A 21,844-nucleotide genomic window follows, 5' to 3' on the forward strand; every position below is an offset into this window, starting at 1 on the left:
TAGGATAGCAGGATATCCCTGGTTCCTGTAACAATACCATCACAGCTAATTATTGGGTGTAGGAGTCAAGGAAAACACGCAACTGCGAAACTTCAAAGCGACATTTTTGGTTTTGATGGATAATTTCACATTTACATGGAAATTTTAAGTTCATTTTCCCCCCATAGCTTCTATCTCTGTTCTCAAGTTAATAAACTTCCTTCTCCTCTCTTGGGTTACTCTAGAAAAATCTGGATAAATCCAGATTTTTTTCATCATGGAACAGCAATAATGAAGGGCCAGCCAGTCGACATGACTGGCAGGCCGGGATAATACGGGCCCAGGCACGAGCGGAAGGTGGCAGGTCCCTAGGGGGTAGGGACACCATAGGAAAGGGTGGAGGGCCCGGGAAGGCAGGGGTCATCCGAGGGGCAGGCAGCTGGGGGGGAGTTAGGGTCAGGAGGAGGTTAGGTGGCTACCGGCAGGGTAGAGATAAGGGCAGAGGGAGGAGCTGAGGCTGAGCTGGCCAATCTTGATTGGCCAGTGAGCCGTGCTCTTGGCAGGCGTTAGGGTCTGCCTCGGAGCAGCGCGGCACAGTTCTTCACTGTGGCGCGGCTGCTCCAAGAGGCAGAGGCCGTTTTTTCTACGGGTAGTTTCCTCAGCGAAGCTAGGCGTAGAAAAAGGGCGCGGCGGACGGCGTGGTACCTGGTCGGCGGCGGCGTTCGGCTCGGTCGGGAGCGTGTGCGAGGGGCGGACGGTCGGCGATCGCGGCGAGCGGCGGCTGCGGTCGGGTGATGGCTTCAGAGGAGGCAGCTTGCGTCCCGTGCGATTCGGAGGAGGGCGGCATCTCGCCGGGCCTGGAGCCTGTTTTGCCGGCAGTCGAGCGGGTGAGTGGCGTGGCGACGGGAGGTGCCGGCGGAGTGGGGCGGGCCGCGGTGTGCTCGGGAGGCGTGGCCGGCGAGGAGGACGGTGGCCGTGCAGGGACGGTAGGGTTGTGGCCGTATGCGTTGGAGGGGGGGCCGGGCAGGAGACTAGCTTCGCGGGCGTCCCGCTCGCGTTCGCGTTCCCGAGGGGGCGGCAGAGGCAGGGGAGCTAGCCGGCTTGGCGCGCCTTCGGGGGTTCGTGGCGGATCGGGGCTGTGCGGCCTGTCGGGGGCGGGGTCGGCCGGATTAGGGGCTGGCGCGGGTGCCGTGAGTGCCGGATCTGGCGCGACCGGGCCTGCGATGGGGGCAGGGCCTGGCCCTGTGGCACCCGGGGGCTCGGATCGGGCCCGCGGGGGGGTCCTTCTGGATGGGTCGCGTGGTGCTGGGGTTTTGCCGGGTTGGCATGGGGTGGATATGGATTGGGCAGCTGGAGAGTGGCAGGGGACTGGCGACGGGGAGCCTTGGTGGGAGTGGGCGGAGGTGCCCCGGCGCTCCCCTTCGGGATGGCGGCGGGAGAGGCATGCTGTGGCCCGCGGGCTCCTACCGCCGGGCTGCCGGTTGCTGCCTGACAGGGGTGCCGTGGAGGTCCCAGGGGAAGGGCAGGCAGCGCCGTTGCTGGCGGGTCCCGAGAGGGTGTTGCCTTCTCGGCCACTTTGTGCGGGTGGGGGTGACACGGCTGGGAGCCTCCGTAGGGGGACACCGGGGCGGGGGGGGACTGGACGCGTGGTGCGCGGTCCCAAAAGGGGGTTGAGCGTGGATGGTGGTCCTCTTGAGGGAGGGGGGAGGCGGTCTGTCGGTCCGCAGGTGGCTCCTTCCCCTGTGCCTGCTTTTGGTTCTTCGCAGATGGGCTCGGCTGAGGACGGTGGGGATGGGCCCGGTCCGTCGAGGTGTGAGGCCTGGAGGAATGAGGCTGTAGTCGCGGAGCAGCGGACAATGGCGGAGCGATCCGTTGTTCCAGGCGTGGCGGCTGTCAGTGATTTTCCCCAAGGTGAGTTCCTTCTTTTCCCTGGGGACGGGGTTGGGGAGGTGGCGGCGGATTCTGGGGTGCAGCCTGGGAGGTCGCGGGGGGACTTGGACAAAGGGGTTAGGAGCGGGATGGAGGTTCGGGGGGGGCGCGGGTTTGGCAGCAGGTAAGGCCCGCAGGGCGACTCGAAAACCCTCCAGGTCCAAAAGGCGGAGGGAGCGGGACAGTTCTTCCGATTCGACTTCCTCTTCCTCGTCTTCCTCCTCGTCCACCTCTTCTGATTCGGCGACTGGGGTGTTGCCTGGTTCCAAACTCGGGGAGGCTTCTTGTGGTACTCCGGCGCTTGTTACTTTTTCGGAACTATGGGAAGAGGTTCCTAGGGCACTCAGACGGAAGATTTGGCGCCGCAAATTTATCGATATTTTTCAATTATTGGAGGGGCGTCGCGGGAAGCGGAGGCACAAGAAGAAGCGAGGGAAGAGCGATCGCTTTCCAGGAGTTCAGCCGAAGGTGGCGCGGAATAGTCACAATTGGATCCGGTCGTTTCTGCGCCTGGCCAGTGTGATTGGGCATCGTGACCCGACTCAGTATGGTCCGCTGTTGTCCTATGCTGATGCGATCTTGGCTGCGAGCAAGACCTACGAGGGGTGGTCGTGGCTCAATTACGATGAGCGCTTTAGGGATCGCATGGAGGAAAATCGGTTTGTGACCTGGGGCACGCAGGATGTGGGTTTGTGGTTAACTCAGATGGCTTCTAAAGCGGTCGGGAGCGGTTCGGGAACCGGTGGGACTGCTGGCGTGGGCTTTACGCGGCCCTTTCGCCAAGGGTTTCCCGCTTTTGGGGCGGGCAAGGCGGGGGCAGGGGGCTCCGATGTCTGTTGGCGGTTTAACCGTTCCACGTGCTCTTTTACGGACTGCAAGTTCCGCCATGCGTGTGCCACTTGTGGAGCAGCCCATCCCGCATCTCGGATCCGCCTTCGTTTCCGGCGCCAAGGGTGGGGGGAAGTGAGGGTTTTGGCATGGCAGCCACTCCCGTCCTGCTTGGTCCTATGCGTCCGTGGTTGCGGGCCTACCCGAGGAGGGAGGGAGCTAACTTGTTGGTGAGGGGTTTTACGGAGGGTTTTCGGATTCCGTGTGGGGAGCGGGTCCCGGGGGGGGGGTGGGGAGAATTGTCCGTCGATCAACCGGTTAGTCGGGATAGTGGAGGAAAAGCTGCGCGGTGAGCTCGCTTTGGGGAGGATTGCTGGTCCATTCTTGGAGTCGCCGTTCCAACGGTTGGTGTTGTCCCCGTTGGCGGTAATCCCGAAGAGGGAGTCTGGAAAGTATCGCCTGATTCACAATTTGTCTTTCCCGGCGGGTGATTCCATGAATGACTGTATACCTAAGGCACTTTGTGCGGTACGGTATGCTTCCTTTGATTCGGCGGTGCGGGTGATTTTCCGTTGTGGTCCGGGTGCACTGTTAGCCAAAACCGATATCGAATCAGCTTTCCGGCTGTTGCCGGTTCACCCGCAGGATTTCCACCTGCTGGGATTTCGTTTTCGAAATTCCTTTTATTTTGACAGGTGTCTGCCCATGGGATGTTCGATCGCCTGTGCGTACTTCGAGGCGTTTAGCACCTTCTTGCACTGGGTGGTGGTCCGTCGGTCGGGGTCAGTGAATGTGGTTCATTATCTGGATGACTTCCTGTTCGTGGGAGTCGCGGGGTCGGCGGACTGTTTGTCTTTGTTGCGCTGTTTTCAGGAGGTTGCTCGTGATTTTGGCATTCCGTTGGCTGCTGGCAAGACGGAGGGTCCGTGTACTAAGCTGGTGTTTCTGGGGATTGAGGTGGACTCGATTGCGATGGTCTCGCGTTTACCTAGTGAGAAGGTGGTTCGGCTGCGGGAGTTGGTTAGCCGGGCCCTGGAGCGGCCTAAGCTTACGCTCGTCGAGTTGCAGTCCCTGGTGGGAAGTTTGAATTTCGCATGTCGTGTGATTCCTATGGGTAGGGCTTTTCTGCGACGCTTGACCAGGGCGATGGCGGGGGTGGCGCGGCACTATCATCGGGTTCGAGTTACTGCTTTGATGTGGGAGGATTTGAGGATATGGGATCGGTTCTTGGTGGGCTTCAATGGTACTATGCTCTGGCAGGATAGTCCGCTCTCTAATCATGACCTCGATTTGTTTACTGACGCGGCGGGGGCTTTCGGCTTTGGGGCGTACTTTCAAGGTTCTTGGTGCGCGGCGGAGTGGCCGGAGGGGTGGATAGCCACGGGAGTCACGAAGAATATTACCTTCCTCGAGCTGTTTCCGATAGTGGTGGCCCTGCATATTTGGGGTTCGCGACTTCGGGGCAGACGGGTCGTCTTCTGGTGCGACAACATGGGCGTGGTTGAGGTCATTAATCGGAGGGCTGCCAAGTGCACGAGGGTGTCGGAGTTGTTACGGGAATTGATCTTGTGCTGCATGACTTTAAACGTGACTATTTGGGTTCGTCATGTGCCGGGGGTTGCTAACGGTGTGGCCGATTCTCTTTCTCGTTTCAAGAGAGAGTTGTTTCGAGTATTGGCCCCCGAGGCGGATCCCTGCGGAGTTGCAGTGCCATCTTCCCTCTGGAGGTTCGGTTTCCCCAGGCCTGGAACCTGCTGCGGGCTTCATTAGCCCCATCCACATGGTCAAGTTACGTGGCGGGCGCTCGGAAAGTAGCTGCATCTCTATCGGCGGCGGGATGGCGGGGAGGGCCTGTGTCGGATGTGTCGTTGCTTCGTTTCCTGGAGCTGGCTAGGGCGGCTGGTTATACGAAAGCGGCTGTGGGCAAGCAGTTAGCGGGGTTCTCCTTTTTCATGAGGGCCCACGGGTGGGGGTTCCCGGCGGGCAGGTTTATTGTGCGTCGTGTCCTGGTCGGGTGGACTAGGGAGGTGGGGCGTCGCGTGGACGGGCGTCTACCGATCACTCACGATATCTTGTTACGGTTGTGGGAGGCTTTACCGGGTATCTGTTTCTCGTCGTACGAGACGCAGTTATTTCGGTTGGCCTTCGTGTTTGCCTTTTTTGGGGCCTTTCGGATTAGTGAACTGGTGGCGCGGTCGGCGGCCAGCCAGGACAGTCCGGGTTTACTGGCGCGACACGTGCGGGTCACTACACGGTCGGTGCGGATCTTCATCCCTAGGTCCAAAACCGATCAGGCTGGCAAGGGGATGTCGGTGGAGCTGCGGGCAGTGCCCGGTTTGTGTACGTGCCCGGTGTTCAATGCTGCGCAGTATTGTCGGGTTCGGGCCCCACGGTGGGGTCCGTTCTTGATTCACGCTGATCTTCGCCCGTTGACGCGGTTTCAATTCGAAAGGGTCCTTCGGGAGGCTTTGTCGTCGGTGGGTTTGGTAGTCGGCCGTTTCGGGACTCATTCCTTCCGGATTGGCGCGGCGACCGCGGCAGCGGAGGCGGGTTTACCTGGGGCCGTGATTCAGCGTATAGGGCGGTGGCGATCTAATGCCTTTCAGGGGTATGTTCGCCCCGGCTCGGGGCGGTAGAGAACCGTATTAACTCTTGTTTCTTTCCAGGTGCAGGCGCAACGGGGAAGGCAGCGTGGATTGTGGGACACTCATATACCCACTGGGCCCACAGACATGCTTGCGGTCGACCTTACGGGCCGCACTTGGACTCACACAAGAGAGGGGCTCGGGTGCATTGGTTGGGACGACGGGGCATGGTTTGGGATGAGCTGATCCCTTGCGTGTGGGAGGCGCGCGAGCGGCTGGGGGTGCCTCGGGCGGTGGTAATTCACTTGGGGGGCAATGATTGGGGTACGTTGCCCGCCAGGCAGTTCATCAGTATGGTCCGGCAGGATCTCATGATGATTTCTATGATGTTACCATCTGTTGTGGTGTGTTGGTCGGACATCTTGATAAGGCCTTCTGAATCGGATAAGGTAATTTGGCGTCGCAGCAGATCCAAAGCCAACCAGCAGATTGGGGCCTGGTTGGTGCGGATGGGTGGCAGGCACATTCGTTATGAATGGTCCTGGGGGTCGGTATCTGGGTTGTTTGGCAGGGACGGGGTTCACCTTTCGTTCCTCGGGATGGACCTGTTCCTCAATTCAATTCAGGAGGTCTTAGAGGAGTTCTTCCCTTTGTAATTTGGCCGCATCTTTGGGGGGTCACGGACATTTCATGTTCGTGTCTATGGCGGATGGCCCGAGCCAATGCTGGCGGTTCACTGTTTATATTCGATGTGATGTTGGATTCAGGGGACAATTGAAGAGGGATGTACAACGGAAGAGTGGTTTGGTGGTGGACTCCTTGCTAGAAGGTGGCGGGAGTCTTCTGATAGGCCTGGCTACTTGCTCGATGGCGGCGGTGGCCCACTGGATTGGGCTCCTTGCTGAAAGGTGGTGGGAGCCTGAATCTGGTGGAGGAGGCAAAGGCGAGCCGAGGGGCTGGTGTGGAGCCGTCTTGCTAGATGAGTGGCGGACGGCTGGAAGCTTGTTGTTGTTGACTTTGTAATGTTATTGGGGCTCGGGCCTCCAGGTTATTATTAAAGCTGCGGCCTTGTTAACCCAAACCCCATTGTTTGTGATTATTGAGGAATGTAAAAGGGTGGATGTGAGAGAGAGATGTCCTGGATGCCCGTATTATGAAGGGCCAGCCAGTCGACATGACTGGCAGGCCGGGATAATACGGGCCCAGGCACGAGCGGAAGGTGGCAGGTCCCTAGGGGGTAGGGACACCATAGGAAAGGGTGGAGGGCCCGGGAAGGCAGGGGTCATCCGAGGGCAGGCAGCTGGGGGGAGTTAGGGTCAGGAGGAGGTTAGGTGGCTACCGGCAGGGTAGAGATAAGGGCAGAGGGAGGAGCTGAGGCTGAGCTGGCCAATCTTGATTGGCCAGTGAGCCGTGCTCTTGGCAGGCGTTAGGGTCTGCCTCGGAGCAGCGCGGCACAGTTCTTCACTGTGGCGCGGCTGCTCCAAGAGGCAGAGGCCGTTTTCCCTCCCACCCGCCCTTATTGTTGTCTGTTATGTTTTGAATTGAGTTGGCTGTCGCAGCGGATGGCCCGAGCCAATGCTGGCGGTTCACTGTTTATATTCGATGTGATGTTGGATTCAGGGGACAATTGAAGAGGGATGTACAACGGAAGAGTGGTTTGGTGGTGGACTCCTTGCTAGAAGGTGGCGGGAGTCTTCTGATAGGCCTGGCTACTTGCTCGATGGCGGCGGTGGCCCACTGGATTGGGCTCCTTGCTGAAAGGTGGTGGGAGCCTGAATCTGGTGGAGGAGGCAAAGGCGAGCCGAGGGGCTGGTGTGGAGCCGTCTTGCTAGATGAGTGGCGGACGGCTGGAAGCTTGTTGTTGTTGACTTTGTAATGTTATTGGGGCTCGGGCCTCCAGGTTATTATTAAAGCTGCGGCCTTGTTAACCCAAACCCCATTGTTTGTGATTATTGAGGAATGTAAAAGGGTGGATGTGAGAGAGAGATGTCCTGGATGCCCGTATTATCTATTTCTCATATACAATCGAAATACTGTCTCTCTATCTGAGGCAAAAGTAAAAGAAATATGTAAGGTAGCCCTATTTGTTATCACTGTCTCAGTACTAGCTTCAATAACATCAGTCAAATTTAACTGTTCTTCACTAGTTTTCTTCTCAGCTAATACTTTAGTTTTAGATGTAACATAATAAATCTTAGACAGAACTGGAAGGGTTTGTTGTGGCATTTTCAATATTTGTATGAGATATTCTTTAAACATATCATAGGCAGATATTAAATCATGCCTAGGAAAGTTAATAATTCTAAGATTAAGATATCTCAAAGCATTTTCTATCCCTTCTAGTTTCTTATCGTACATAATCTCTGCTCTAGCAAACTTTTACTGCCAGTTCTCTACTTTACATAGTCTAGTCTCCATCTGTACCAAATCATTTTTAATTTTTCCCCAGAGAGGTTTCGATGAAATTAATACGTTGGTTAGAGTCCACAGTCAATTTCGAGAGATTTATAATAGCCCTCTCTAAAGATTTTATTGCTGTCCAAAGCAGATCCAGAGTAATTTCTGATGGTTTCTCCAAATATGCTCCCCTCCTTCTGCTCCTTTAACTTCCACCTTTCCCATTGCTGCTTGGGTTCCCTCCCCCAGCTTAGGTAATAAGTCCATCTTGAGGAAATCTGCAGGTAAAACATATGGTGGGGGAGGGATATTTGGTGCACCAGGGCTTAAAGATGTTTTGGCTAATGAATCTGATATTTGCTCAATATCAGATTTCCCTGCAGCCACTTCCTCTGGTATCTGGCCAGTAGTCGGGGGTGAAAAAAGCCGGAATCTGTTGTTGGGAAAGCTCCAATTTGGGAGAGGATACAACCATCTCCCTAATTTTTGCTTTCCGTTTAGTGTGAGGCATTATCTAAAACTTATTTTAGTGTCCACCGACTACAGTTTTTCCCTTCACTCTCAATTTTCTAAGCAGTCCTTCTGAGAGGAGGCCAAAAGTTCAAGTAATATGTTACTAAATTACTCACTTTTAAAGATCCAATCTCTTGCAGCTCAGCCTGTTAACTTGATGTAATGTTGTCCTGACAAAGCCGCGCGCGGCTTCGGCAGCACGCAGGCGTTGGCTACGCGCTGTAGGGGGGCCATTTTTTAAACCTTAACCGGTCCCCACTGATGACATCAGGAACAAGGAAATGCTCTGCCCCGACTGGGCGGGAGTACCTCCCTCTCACCCGCACTGGTTCGAACAGGCCGATGCAGCTGGAAAAACAAATGCCCGGCTGGGCTAGAAGGGGTCCCACCTCGCGGTGACTCCGAAGCAGAAAAGGTAATTGTTCCCTCAGCCTCTACCACTTCACTATTTCAATTAAGTTGAAGTCGTCGTGTTCTGGAATCTTGTCAAGCAAGATAAGGCCTCCATATTTCTTCAAACTTTTTCATTGTGTCTAATTTTAAGGCAGTTAACTTTTCCATATAATATATCCACTTTAGGCGAATGAGGGCAATATCAAAGGTAGGTGCCATTGGTCCCGCCACCCCTTAAGCCAGGGTTTCCCGCTTACCCCGTGCAACACTGCTCTAAGAAAAAGATATTGCTTCTTAGTTACCGATTCAATAGGGAAGTGCAATAACGCGTTTGTGGGAGACAATATGACAGCAGTCTCCAGCAACTGACTCGACCAGCTAGCTGGGACCATAATGCCTGTACCACTGGACATGACCACCACATATGCAAATAATCGCTTTCAAATCCATAATTCTTCCAACATTTATTGCTAATGATGGGATACATTTTATTAAGCTTGACAGGGGTGATGTACCACCGGCGCAGGACCTTATAGCTGTTTTCCAATAGAGAGGACGAGATGGAACTGTTGTGAATTTGCTTAAACAGAGATCCCATTCCTCTTCCGAATACTCTGTGGAAAGGTCTCATTCCCATTCCCTCATATAATTGACTTTGCCACCACTATTCTTATTCATCAGCATATATAGCTTCGATATCACTCCTTTTATCCTGTGGGCATTATCGCACATCCCTTCAATTAAGGATTTTCCCCCTACAAAGATCATCCCACACGTGTTTGGAAAGGAGGAAATGTCTCAGCTGAAGGTAAGCAAAATAATCCACCTGTGGTAGATGAAACTGCTCCTGAACGATCTCAAACGCTAAGACTGATTGCCCTTGCCAAACCTGGCATAAAGTAGCTAAATCTTTCTCCTCCCATTTCCTAAATGTTTTACCCTGCTGTCCTGCAGGAAAGGCATCACATTGCCAGAAAGCCAGGGTAAAAGTATTGGCAAGCACCTATGAGTTTAGTACGCCAGGATTTCCATACCAGCAACGTGGTCGCTGTGCATGGCGATATATCCGCTACATTGGACTTGGGCTTCCCTTACAGCCAAAAACGCATCCAAATGTTCCCTTCCTTCAACATATCCTCTTCTATGACCACCCATGTTTACTTGTCATTAGTAGCTTTTTGGCCTACCTGGAAATGTCTTCTGTCCAGACACCAAAACCAGAAGTTTCTTCTGTTCTTCCATGAGCCTTTGAATTTGTTCCATTTGTTTTTTCTTCAGTTGTTCTTGTTTTTCCTGTTGTCTCTCCTTAAGCTTTCCAAATATAAAAAATGTATTTGTTATTACATGTGCACTGTAAAAGCACTTTCTGTGACTAGCATGGAGCAGGACTTTCGTTTATTAGTATTACCAACTGTTCAAGATAAACTATTCCCTATAAACGGAGAAAATCCCTCAAAACTCAAGTCAGACCAAAAATAGTGGTCACAGAACGTTATACAAGAGCGAGAGATGTTCTGTACCAGCATATGGGAATGAGAACCCCTCTCATATCCCCAGGCCCTCTTCACATTCCCCAGTTTATGCTTTCCTCACCCTCCCCTCTCCAGCCTAGCAGAACAAGGAGAACAGCAGTGCATTGGGCCATGTCCTCCTTTTCTATTGCTTGGAACTCAATTGGCACTTTGAACCATACAAGACACCATATTGTCATATAGTTCATAGCATCTCTCATGCACCACTACTCTCCTCCTCCTGCTGGGTCAATCAGCAGCATTTGAAATGTGAGGGGATTTCAGGCAAAGGCTCCCGGGTCTTTGGCTTGGTAAGATTAACTCCTCTGGACACCTTGGTAGATGGCACTAGTCTTCAGCCCAGCAAGATAGGCTCTACAAGCCACCCCGACTGCAGGCCCTAATATGTTTGTGTGCATCTGCTAAAATTTATATTCCTGGGCTTCCAGTTATGTCAGATGGAGGGGTTGGAGCTTCCACACTTTCACCCATGAACTTCAAACTAAAGCTAATTATATTCCAAAATGTCTTTGGCTTTGTACACTGGCAAAGTCTGCTTCCTATTCAAGAATCTTTGACCAATTTGGTGAGCACAGTATGTGTGGGTATGTCTACTAAGTCGAGATAAGTCCAAGCAAACAGCCTAAAATGGCAGCAGAAGCAGAGAAAAGAAAAACGTGCACTAATGGTATTGGAAGAATTGCTGCAGCAAATTTTGAAGAGTAACAATCATCACTGAATGATCAATTCATTAATCTGCAATCAATAATGAACAAAATTAAAGTAAGATTGGAAAACCACACTAAGCATTTCTGCACAGAAGGACAGGGTGGAGTAAACAAATTGCCAGCTAAATAAAAACCAAACAAAAAACTACCAATAAATTGCTGGAAAATAAAAAAGGTAGAAGATTAGGAAAATTGTAATCACAGAAACAATAAGGATCATAGGTCTCCCAAATTCTGTAAAAAAGCAGAACATGTATGCTTTCATTGAGCAATGGCTGCCCAACATGCTGCGCCTTACCGCTCAAGTGGGTCTGCCTTGCTGAAAGAGTTCACAGAATCTAAGCGTAGTGCAAGAAGGAGAATAGAATGAAGGCCCATGATTTCATGGATCCTCACCTGGACCAGCAAAGTTAAACTCCTGAGGGCCTTTCGGAAATTTAAATTGGTAGAGTATAAACAGCAACAAAATATTGTTATTCAATAACTATTCTGCATGTGTTATGGTTCTAAGAAAGTAAATGTGACGTTTTACCTCAAGCTCTATAATAAAGGTCATTCAATGCACGCTATTTCCAGCAAAACTCCAAGTTCAACACAACGGTAAGGTGCTTTCAATACTTTTTTGACTTCCTTGAAGAATATCAATGCCAGTGAATAAGAAGGTTTTGTAAATTCAGAGATACTACAGCCAGGCTAAATGTTTATTTTTCATACTAACACTTGTGCTGGGTCTATATCGGAAGATGTTTTTTCAGCCACTGCCAAGGTGCGGTCTCACCATGGAGCGATACAGAGGCATTATGACATTTTCTGTTTTATTCATCATTCCTTTTCTAATAATTCCCAACATTCTGTTTGCTTTTTTGACTGCCGCAGCACACTGAACCGACGATTTCAATGTGTTATCCACTATGACACCTAGATCTCTTTCTTGGGTTGTAGCACCTAATATGGAACCCAACATCGTGTAATTATAGCATGGGTTATTTTTCCCTATATGCATCACCTTGCACTTATCCACATTAAATTTCATCTGCCATTTGGATGCCCAATTTTCCAGTCTCACAAGGTCTTCCTGCAATTTATCACAATCTGCTTGTGATTTAACTACTCTGAACAATTTTGTGTCACCTGCAAATTTGATTATCTCACTCGTCGTATTTCTTTCCAGATCATTTATAAATATATTGAACAGTAAGGGTCCCAATACAGATCCCTGAGGCACTCCACTGTCCACTCCCTTCCACTGAGAAAATTGCCCATTTAATCCTACTCTCTGTTTCCTGTCTTTTAGCCAGTTTGCAATCCACGAAAGGACTATTTGAACTTCTGACCATGTTCTCCCTTTGCCTTTTTTTTCTATGTACTTCATGAGGCTCAGAGACTTCTGGATTTAAATGAGGCATTTTTTGTCACGGTGCACGGATGCTTTATTTTGTACTGACAAAATTCTCCCTGAAAACTGTTGCCAACTCGATATGGACAACTGCTTTTTATGTTTCACTTTTGAATTGTTTTAATATTCTCATTTGCTAGCAAGCAATCTCTTTTGGTGATTGAATGCGATTATTATGCAACTCAATTAATGTTGCCACCAGTTAATTTCTGTTAAGTCCACATTTGTATCATTTGCAGGTGTCGAGCTAGATTTCTTGAAGCACTAGATGGAGAAGCCAATAGATCCGGTAGTGGTCTGAGATAGGCAGAGGATCTATGGAGAGAGAGATGAGACAATGCAAAGACAGAAATGGAGCGGCAGTAGAAGGGAACCTCCAAGGAGCGGAGGTCCTGGATGAACAAGGGCCCCCCCCCCCAAGGAGCAGGTGCTGTAGGCGTCCTGGTAATGGGTAAGCAACCCTGAAGGGAAGGTAGGAGCACGGCAAGGCCCCCAAGGAGCAGGTACCTAAGTCATCCTGGAGCGAGAGTACACAGAGCGGGTGCGTCTGGTAACATGGAGAGATCAACATGGAAGATTCCTTGCTAACTCGTAAAAGGAATTGTGAGCGGAGATTAAATACCAGAACTAGGTAGTGACGTCATTCGGTGGGTCGCCCCCGAGGTTCCCACCATGACGCACGTAAAGGAAGGGGCTGCATACGCGCACGTGCCCTAGGTGACTCCTGGAGAAAGATGGTGAATGCAATCGCCCATGCCGGACCGGGGACGCCGGAGGGAACGGTGAGGAGAAGCGGAGGCAGCCATCTTTCCAAAATGAACTGAGTCAGGTAAAAGAAAAGTGAGCAATAGAGGGCGCAGCCGTCTGCGACCTACAGGCGCAACACAAAGCTTTTCTTTGGGGGGAAAAAAAAAATCAGTAGAACAAGGGGTCACGATTTGAAGCTCCAGGGAAGAAGACTCAGAATCAATGTCAAGAAATATTTCTTCATGGAGAGGGTGGTGGATGCCTGGAATGCCCTTCCAGAGGAAGTGGTGATGACTAAAATGGTGAAGGATTTCAAAGGGGCATGGGATAAACACTGTGGATCCATAAAGGCTAGAGGATGGGAATGAAGAGAAGAGCCATGGAGGTGGAGTACTGGAGTGGAGGCTACTACCTGACGATTACTACCCTTACTCAATAAGCCTTCGCATGGTTAATGCAACTCCAACATTGCTCTCTGTTTCAACGGCAGGGGGAAATGTGGAAAACAGGATTTGCATTCAGACAACCACCACCAAGGACTGAACTTCACAATCTGGGTAAACAAATAAGCATGGGGGTAGCTTGCTTACTACAGCGGTTACTACCCTAAACCAATTAAGCCTGATAAATCACTTTGAATGCATATACAGCACTGCTCTTTGCTTCAACGGTAGGGGGAAATGTGGAAAACAGGATTTACATTCAGACAACATCCAACAAGGCATTGATCTGTACAGTCTGGGTAACCAAGCAATGAAGTAACTTGCTTGATGCGGCAGTTACTATCCTTAACCATTAAGCCTTTTACTCACCTTTGATGCAACTCCAACATTACTCTCTGCATCAATGACAGGGGATGGCAGGAAATTTGAATCAAACAGTTACCAACAAGGGCCCTGAACCTGGTGGTTGATGAAACAGATAAGTATGGGAAAATAGGTGTGGGAGCTTGCTGGGCAGACTGGATGGGGCAATTGGTCTTTTTCTGCAGTCATTTCTATGTTTCTAGATACTTTGCACACGTTATTATTCTGTGTACTAAAGAAAGAAACTAGACATCATGAAAAATTACTTTAAAAAATGTATAGACTTATTTCAAATTACTGTGCCTTAAACATTTATTTTGACCCAGTATCAATCTGTGCTATTACATTAGCAATAAGCACATTTCATGATAACCTATGTCATCTATGATGTGTGAAATGACAAGGTAAAGAGAGATAGCCATTATTTCTATATAATTATATTGTAATCAGACACTCTGTCAAACGATATTAATCCTGCTTTCACAAAGGACCACGATTCAGACAGCAGTGTGTCGCAATACACCAGTGTGTCGCCAAGAACACGCAGGTGTGTCGCCAAACTTCCAGGTCCCCCACTGACCCAGCTGCTCCCCCTACCCAAGCGAAATAGGTCCTCCGCCCGCCCGGGCTTAATGCTGACAGCCCGGGCGGAATGCGGCAGAACAGCTAGAGTCAGCGGCACCAGCATGCTCTCTTCTTACTGCCCCCCCCCCCCCTTCCCCCGCAGCCCGGAAGAGGACGTGGTGAGCAGCGGGTGCGTGCACGGGAACTAGAGACCATGCCAGTGCAAGCAGCATCAGCCTGAAGAAAAGGAGAGGCGCGGCCTGAAAAATGAGCAGCACAAGTCGAAGTAAGATGAGGAACAGCATCAACCCTAGCGGCCGATGGGACTCCTTTCTCCGCGAGGGCTGCTGCTGCTAGTTCGGGGGGGGGGGGGGGGGGAGGAGTGAGTGAACGAGCAAGCATGTGTGTTTGAGATAGCATGTATGTGAATGATTTGAGAGCCTGTATATGTGAAAGAGTATGTAAGTTTGTGATTGAAAACCTGTTTGTGTGAAAAAGTATGTGTGTGTGATTGAGATCCTTTGTGAGAGAGAGATCATGTGTATGTATGATTAAGAGTCTTTGTGTATAAGTAAAAGAGAGCATGTGTGTCTGTGTGTGACAGAGCTGGTTTAGGTGAGGGAACATGTGAGTATGTGATTGAGAGCATGTGTGAAAGTGAGAGAAAGACAGCATGTGTGTCTGTGTGTGATTGAGAGCTGGTTTAGGTGTGAGAGCATGTGAGTATGTGATTGAAAGCATGTGTGTAAATGAGAGAAAGCACGTTTGTAAGCATGTGAATATATATATAACTATATAAGAACGAGACAAGTTCAACTCTAAACATTACTCGAACCCCAAAGAATACCCCAATGAATAACACAAATAATACCCCAAAGAACTCATCAATTCAACTTCAAATCCTTGGCAGTTCAAAAATCATTACCCAAGCCTACTGACAGTCCTAAATTCGATACCCAACCCCACGCCTATGTTTTATGCCTATGCCTACATTAGGCTTTATATATTGTATTTATATGTTATAAACCCCATATATTATTTCCAAGTTATTTCTACCTGTTCATTGTAAGACAATTACTTGTCACTGTTAAAGTTCAAAATGTAAACCGAATTGATCAGTAATTCTGTTATTGGAAAGTCGGTATAGAAAAGCTATAAATAAATAAAATAAATGTGAATGAGTCTGTGTGTGAGAAAAAAAAACAGCACGTGTGATTGAAAGCCTGTGTGTAAGCGTGAAAAGATGTACAGCATGTGTGTAAATGTGTAATTAAGAGCCTATATAAAAGTGAGAGAAAAAGCATGTGTATATGTGAGCGATTGAGAGCTAGTGTGAGAGAGGAGAAAATTGCAAGCAAACTATCCCTCCTCCTGCTAATTCAAAACAATGTCAGGGCACCTGGATATCAAACATTCCCAGGTATGCAGAACAAAAAATATTTTGTATCATTTTTCATTACTGGGTCTTTGTGACTGCTATTTTGAAATATTTTATTGGTCTCTAGAAATTTTTATATGAGTTTTTATTATTGGATATTCCATTCATCAGCTGTTTTGAAATAATCTGTTCTCTTTGTTAGTATGGTTTTACTGCTATTGATTTTATATTTTTTGATTTGTTTTATAAGGACTGGTGATGTTTCTTTTTTTCCTTTATTACTCTGCAAATCAGAGATTCTGGCTTGTTGCGGTTTTCAATTCAGTTTTTGTCTGCATGCTTCTAGTTATGCGTTTTGGTCTCTTTATTCTTTGTGAGGTGAGGGTCAGTACATGTGATTCAGGAGAGGATTTCTGCTGGCATGTAGTTTCTGTGAGGGCTCTATAGCAGCCTGACTTGATCCGTTTTCCTAATAAAAGATGTATTGGTGTCTTAAGGCCTGGTGTAATATTTTCAGTGTTGCCTTTTCTTAGGTAAGGTGGTTACTGTTAAGTGCTGGAAATTGGTACTATTTAGGTGTGGGCTGTTTACTATTTATGTAATTTCTGTTCAGACAGAATACGTATCTTTTATTCTTAACAAAAATAATACTGGACCTTTATTTTTTATTTCCATCTTGAATTGTAATGAGCAGTGTGTCACACATGTGAGCATGGTCTGTCAGGTGTGTCACGATAGGGGAAAAAGGTTGAGAACCACTGATCTAGGATGCTCAGTGAATGTAGCACTGAAAGTTGTCATAGATACAAAAAAGGCTTAAGAACTAGGGCTCTAACACTTGCTCTGTCATTTTTGGCCAATAACTAGCTGATATAATAAATATACCCTTTCATGTCTGAATTATTAGAAAATGTTTCCACCCACCTAAAATAAAACAAAAAAAAAGTCAACATCTGAGGCCAACGTAATAAAATGTGAGTAAAAAAAAAGAATATGCACTCTTTACTCACATTCTATGTTTCTATGTTTCTATACTAAAAATGTTAACTCCCAATGCAATAGCTAATATTTAAAAAAAAAAAAAAAAAAAGCATAGTAACCCAAAAATTTGCTTAAAGTGCTTTAAACAGATTTATGCATACAAAATATGATCTGTTACTGCTGGAGGAATTCTGCACAAAAAATGTAAAATTCTGCACACAAAAACTTAAAATTCTGCAAACTTTATATTGGTCAAAATAACAATTTACATGTCAGTCTTTAAGTAATTACATTTTAAATTAATACAGAAAACAATTACTTAGAGATGCAGAATTTTAAATATTTTGAGCAGAATTTCCCTAGAAATTCACTGTAAGAGTGTCCTTCCACTCGCTTTCCCTACTCACCTGGCCCCTCCACCTGCCAATATCTCTCCCCTCTACCTCTAGGCTCAACTCCTTCCACTCTATTGCCAGTCCCAGAGTTTGATGCTGTTCTCAGTACTGCACCTCACACAGGCTTCCTCTGTCCCTTTCTTTCTAGTACAAATACACATACCCTTCATACAGGGTCCCTCTCACTTGCATATATACCCCCACACAAGTTCCCTTTCTCTCTCACACATACATCCTCACACAGGCTACCTCTGTCTCTCTCTCTCTCATGCACCCCTTTCACAAAGGCTCTGTCTCACACATACACAATCCCTTCACACAAGCTAACACCCTCACATATATTCGATTCCTTTTTCATATACACAAGCTCCCAATCTTTCACACACATACACACTCCTTCACAATCTCCTCATATAGGCTCCCTCTCTCTGGCACCCACACTCAAGCAGCCACACCCCGTCCCCCGCTCTCTCACCTCCCATGCTTTCTCTCTCATCCTCCCCTCCCTCACACCCCCTCTCCCTGTTCTCTCACCCCACACATTCACTCTCACCGGGGCCTTCATCTTCGTCGCAAGTGAAGCAAACTCCGTTCTCGGCACATGGCGGCCTTCATCTTTGCCGCGAACGGTGCGGGGCCGTCATCATCGCTGCAATTCTGCACAGAAAATGGCAATTCTGTGCTCCACAGTAGCGCAGAATTCCCCCAGGACTAATCTGTGTTTTATGCACTTAGAGCATAGGACCCTCTCACCATGAATTCCAGGTTCAGCCCCAGAAATGGAAGTTAACTTTACTCCACCTCTGACTAGTAGTTAAATTTCCAGCATTAAGAAAACATGAGTAAAGCCTATGACCTCTCTGCACTGGGGAATAGCTAATGCCTTGATTAACATGGGATCTCCATGGAGGAGCAGTAATTTTTGTTAGCACATTTTTTGTACACTAAACTTCTTGTTAAACTGAGAATAAAGTTGTGTACATAAAATTAGGTTCATAACTGTGCCATTAACATGCATGCACACGTGAGCACACTTTATTACATCAGGATCTATATGGGGCAATAGAAACACAGACGCCCAAAACCATTTCAATTTTTTTTTTTTTTTTACCTGTTCGAGTTTTTGCAGAAGGTGATCATTATGAATTTCTTTGCCTGGACCTTCTACATCACCAGATGAAAAGCCAATCTTAATGTCTTCCCATTCTGGGGCATCTTTCAATAGTCTGATGTGCCCTTTCTTAGCCCAATGTGATGCTCTCAGATGGTTTATTGTTTCTACCATGTCTGTTTCTTCATGAAGGTTGGTAGGCTCCAAACTTTCTTCTTCTTGAAGGGAATCTTCACTGATAGAACTACCATTGCTCGAGAAAAGCATGGGTTTAGTCTGGGAATTAAAGGAGATGCCTGCATTTCTAGCCAGTGGGATCTCTCTATTTGTTTCCAAAGCAGAAAAGGAAGGGTTGAGTATAACTCCAGCTCGTGAAGCACTGGACATCCATTGTGCTACAATGTTCTGTTCGCTATTCAAATCTGAAGTGGTAGGCATTTGGAAAAATTTGGCCCAATCAGCTATAAATCACCTAAACAAATAGCAACACTTGCAACTTTTGGTTTCACATGGCTGTTGATGTTCAGAAAAGTATCTACAAGAAATGAAATATAAGGAAATAAAATAATAGTAAACAATGTAAAATTGTGCAAAAAGCATAGCAGAGGATTTTTAATTGTAAGGAAATGAACATACAACTGGAGGTCAGGTGGGCTGTGTTATTGCATAAGGAAGAAAAACTGGGCAGACTAGATGAGCTTTACAATTTGATTTCATTTATTTAAAAAAACATAATCCGCTTGTAAAGCACTTTACCCAAGCGATAGTACAATATTTAAAACAATCATAAACTTCAAATTATAACATAAAATAAAGATACAATTAATAATCCAGCAATACACAATCAAATTTAAATACTAATTAAATTAAATTCAATATATTGACAGTATTAAAATATCACCAAATTGAGATCATCCACTCTGCAAAAGCAACTTATGTATTGTCAAATATACAATTGTATTTGCCATCATGATCTTTCTAATACATGTCATGTTATTAAAGCCTGTAACCTCCCAACTTGTCTACCAACCCTCTCTCCATGCCACAATCTGACTGTTGGCTTGTATAATCTTAATAGTGAGAGGCCTCTAACGTGCAGCAGTTATGGCACACAAAGAACAAAAAGTGAGATTCTTAAAATTATGCCAGCACCTCCAAGGTAGCATTCTCTGAAATGATCCCCATTCCACACACAGGACCCCAGAGGCAGGCTGCACTCCAGAGTCTCAATGCATAAATGACACATCTGTGGAGGAAAGAAGGCTTTAGTTCTGTTAGGAACTGGAGAACATTTTGGGGAAGGGGGTAGCCTATTCTGAAAGGATGGGCTCCATCTAACCAGGGTAGAACCAGGCTGATGGCACTAACCTTTAAAAATGAGATAGAGCAGCTTTTAAACTAGAACATGGGGGAAAGCAGACAGTTGCTCAGCAGCGCATGGTTCAGAGCGAGGTATCTTCAAAGGATACTAAAGAAACAGGGAAACCCTGAGAGGCACAAATAAAAGCAATAGTAGCCCATGTGTCTAAAAGTAAAGAAGAAACTGACTTGCATTCCAAACTCTGTCAATTAATAAGCAGGGCATTAATACAAACAAAAAACATACTTTAAAATGTCTGTATGTTAATGCCAGAAGTCTTAAAAGAAAGTTAGAAAAGTTAGAATGTATAACACTTAATGAAGAGGAAGACATAATTGGCATCTCAGAGACCTAATGGAAAGAGGATAACCAATGGAACAGTGCTGTATCAGGGTACAAATTATATCGCAATGACAAGGTTGATCAACTTGGTAGGGGGATGTGGTGCTTTATATTAGAGATCCTGCAGGATACTAAGGGCCGGATTTTAAAAGCCCCTATGTGCGTAAATCCAGAGGTATATATCCCAGAGTTCTGAAAGAAATAAAAATGAATTTGAATTACTATTAGTAGTAATTTGTAACCTATCATTAAAATCATCCATTGTACCTGGTGCTTGGAGGGTGGCCAATATAACCCCAATCTTTAAAAGGGCTTCAGGTGTGAACCAGGAAATTGAAGTCTGTGCCAGGAAAATCTAGGAAACTATTCTTTGAACCCTAAGATGAATCCTAAAGAACAAAATCACAGAACATATAGAAAAATATGGTTTAATGGGTCATAGCCAGCATGTATTTACACAAAGGAAATCTTGCCTCACCAATCTACTACATTTTTTGAAGGGGTTAATAAACATAATGGTGAGCTGGTGGATATAGTGTATTTGGATTTCAGAAGATATTTGATAAAGTCCTCCATGAAAGACTCCTGAGAAGAGTAAAAGTCATGGGATAGGAGACAATGTGTTATTGTGGAATGCAAACTGGTTAAAAATGGGAAGTAGAGAGTAGGATTAAAATGTTATTTTTCTCAGTGGAGAAAAGTGAACAATGGAGTGCCTCAGGGGTCTGTACTGGGACCAGTGCTTTTTAATATATTTATAAATGAACTGGAAAGGGAAACAATGAGCAAGGTGATCAACTTTGCAGATACAAAATTATTCAGACTTGTTAAATCACAAGCTGAGATTGTGAAAAATTGTAGGACCACCTTGGGAGACTAGAAGACTGGGCATTCAAATGGCAGATTAAATTTTATGTGGACAAGTGCAAAGTGATACACATGGGAAAAGTATCCCACACTCTAGATACATGATGTTAGGTTCCATATTAAGAGTTACCTCCCAGGAAACGGATCTGGGTGTTATAATGGACCATACTTTAAAATCCTCAGCTTACTCAGTGTACAGCAGCAATCAAAAAAGCAAAAAAAAAAGTTAGAAATTATTAGGAAAGGAATGGAGAATAAAACAGAGAATCCCAGTTTGTAGAATCTCATTACTATATCGTAATCTTTGTAATTTATACACCCTGCAACAAGCACCATGTAACATGACTTCCAGATACTCAGCCAGGCTTCAGTTATAGAATCTCACTACCTAATCATTATCTTTATAAGTTACTCCCCAGTTCCTTGATCCAAGTTTTTTTTTTTCCCCGGTTTGATGTAATCGCATTCTTACATGCTTGTTTCTGTTATAATGTAAACCGAAATGATATGTAACTTTGCTACATGAATTTCGGTATATAAAAATGTTAAATAAATAAATAATAAATTTATTTTGCTCCATGGTGAGACAACATCTGGAATACCTTGTGCAATTCTGGGAGCTGCATCTCAAAAAAGATATAGTAGCACTGGAAAAGATATGGAGAAGGGTGAACAAAATGATAAAGAGGATGGAATGGCTCTCTTATGAGGAAAGGCTAGAGGCTGGGTCTGTTCAGCTTGGAGAAGAGACAGCTGAGAGGGGATATAATAAAGATTTATAAAATCATGAGTAAAATATAATGAATAAGTGTAAATTGACTATTAGTCTAAAAAAAAATAAATAAACGCAAAACACTCCCTAAAGTTATTAGGTAGCACATTTAAAACAAATTGTAGGAAATTCTTTCATTCGGTGCACAATTAAGTTCTGGAATTCACTGCCAGAGGATGTAGTTAAGGCAATTAGCATAGCTGGGTTTAAAAAAGGTTTGGACAAGTGTTGGAGTCATTTTTTGTTACTTTTGCTGAGAATA

At 46.7% G+C, this 21,844-nt stretch overlaps 1 protein-coding gene across 3 annotated transcripts in view; it reads right to left on the reverse strand.

The window, feature by feature from the left end:
* The window catches only part of CENPJ (centromere protein J), a 363,081-nt gene that overhangs the window by 316,791 nt on the left and 24,446 nt on the right, over nucleotides 1–21,844 (reverse strand). The window contains exons 2-4 of one of the 3 annotated variants that reach the window (XM_029602492.1): nucleotides 20,211–20,332; nucleotides 18,242–18,776; nucleotides 9,812–9,935 (exon numbers count right to left, since the gene is read on the reverse strand). In XM_029602492.1, the coding sequence (XP_029458352.1) occupies nucleotides 9,812–9,935; nucleotides 18,242–18,679 (562 nt within the window). In that variant the 5' untranslated portion in view covers nucleotides 18,680–18,776; nucleotides 20,211–20,332. The remainder of the gene's footprint in view (nucleotides 1–9,811; nucleotides 9,936–18,241; nucleotides 18,777–20,210; nucleotides 20,333–21,844) is intronic. The other 2 variants (XM_029602491.1, XM_029602493.1) reach the window with 2 other exon arrangements.

The sequence above is a fragment of the Rhinatrema bivittatum genome, chromosome 5, assembly GCF_901001135.1.
Source record: "Rhinatrema bivittatum chromosome 5, aRhiBiv1.1, whole genome shotgun sequence".
In the NCBI taxonomy this organism is placed as follows: domain Eukaryota; kingdom Metazoa; phylum Chordata; class Amphibia; order Gymnophiona; family Rhinatrematidae; genus Rhinatrema; species Rhinatrema bivittatum.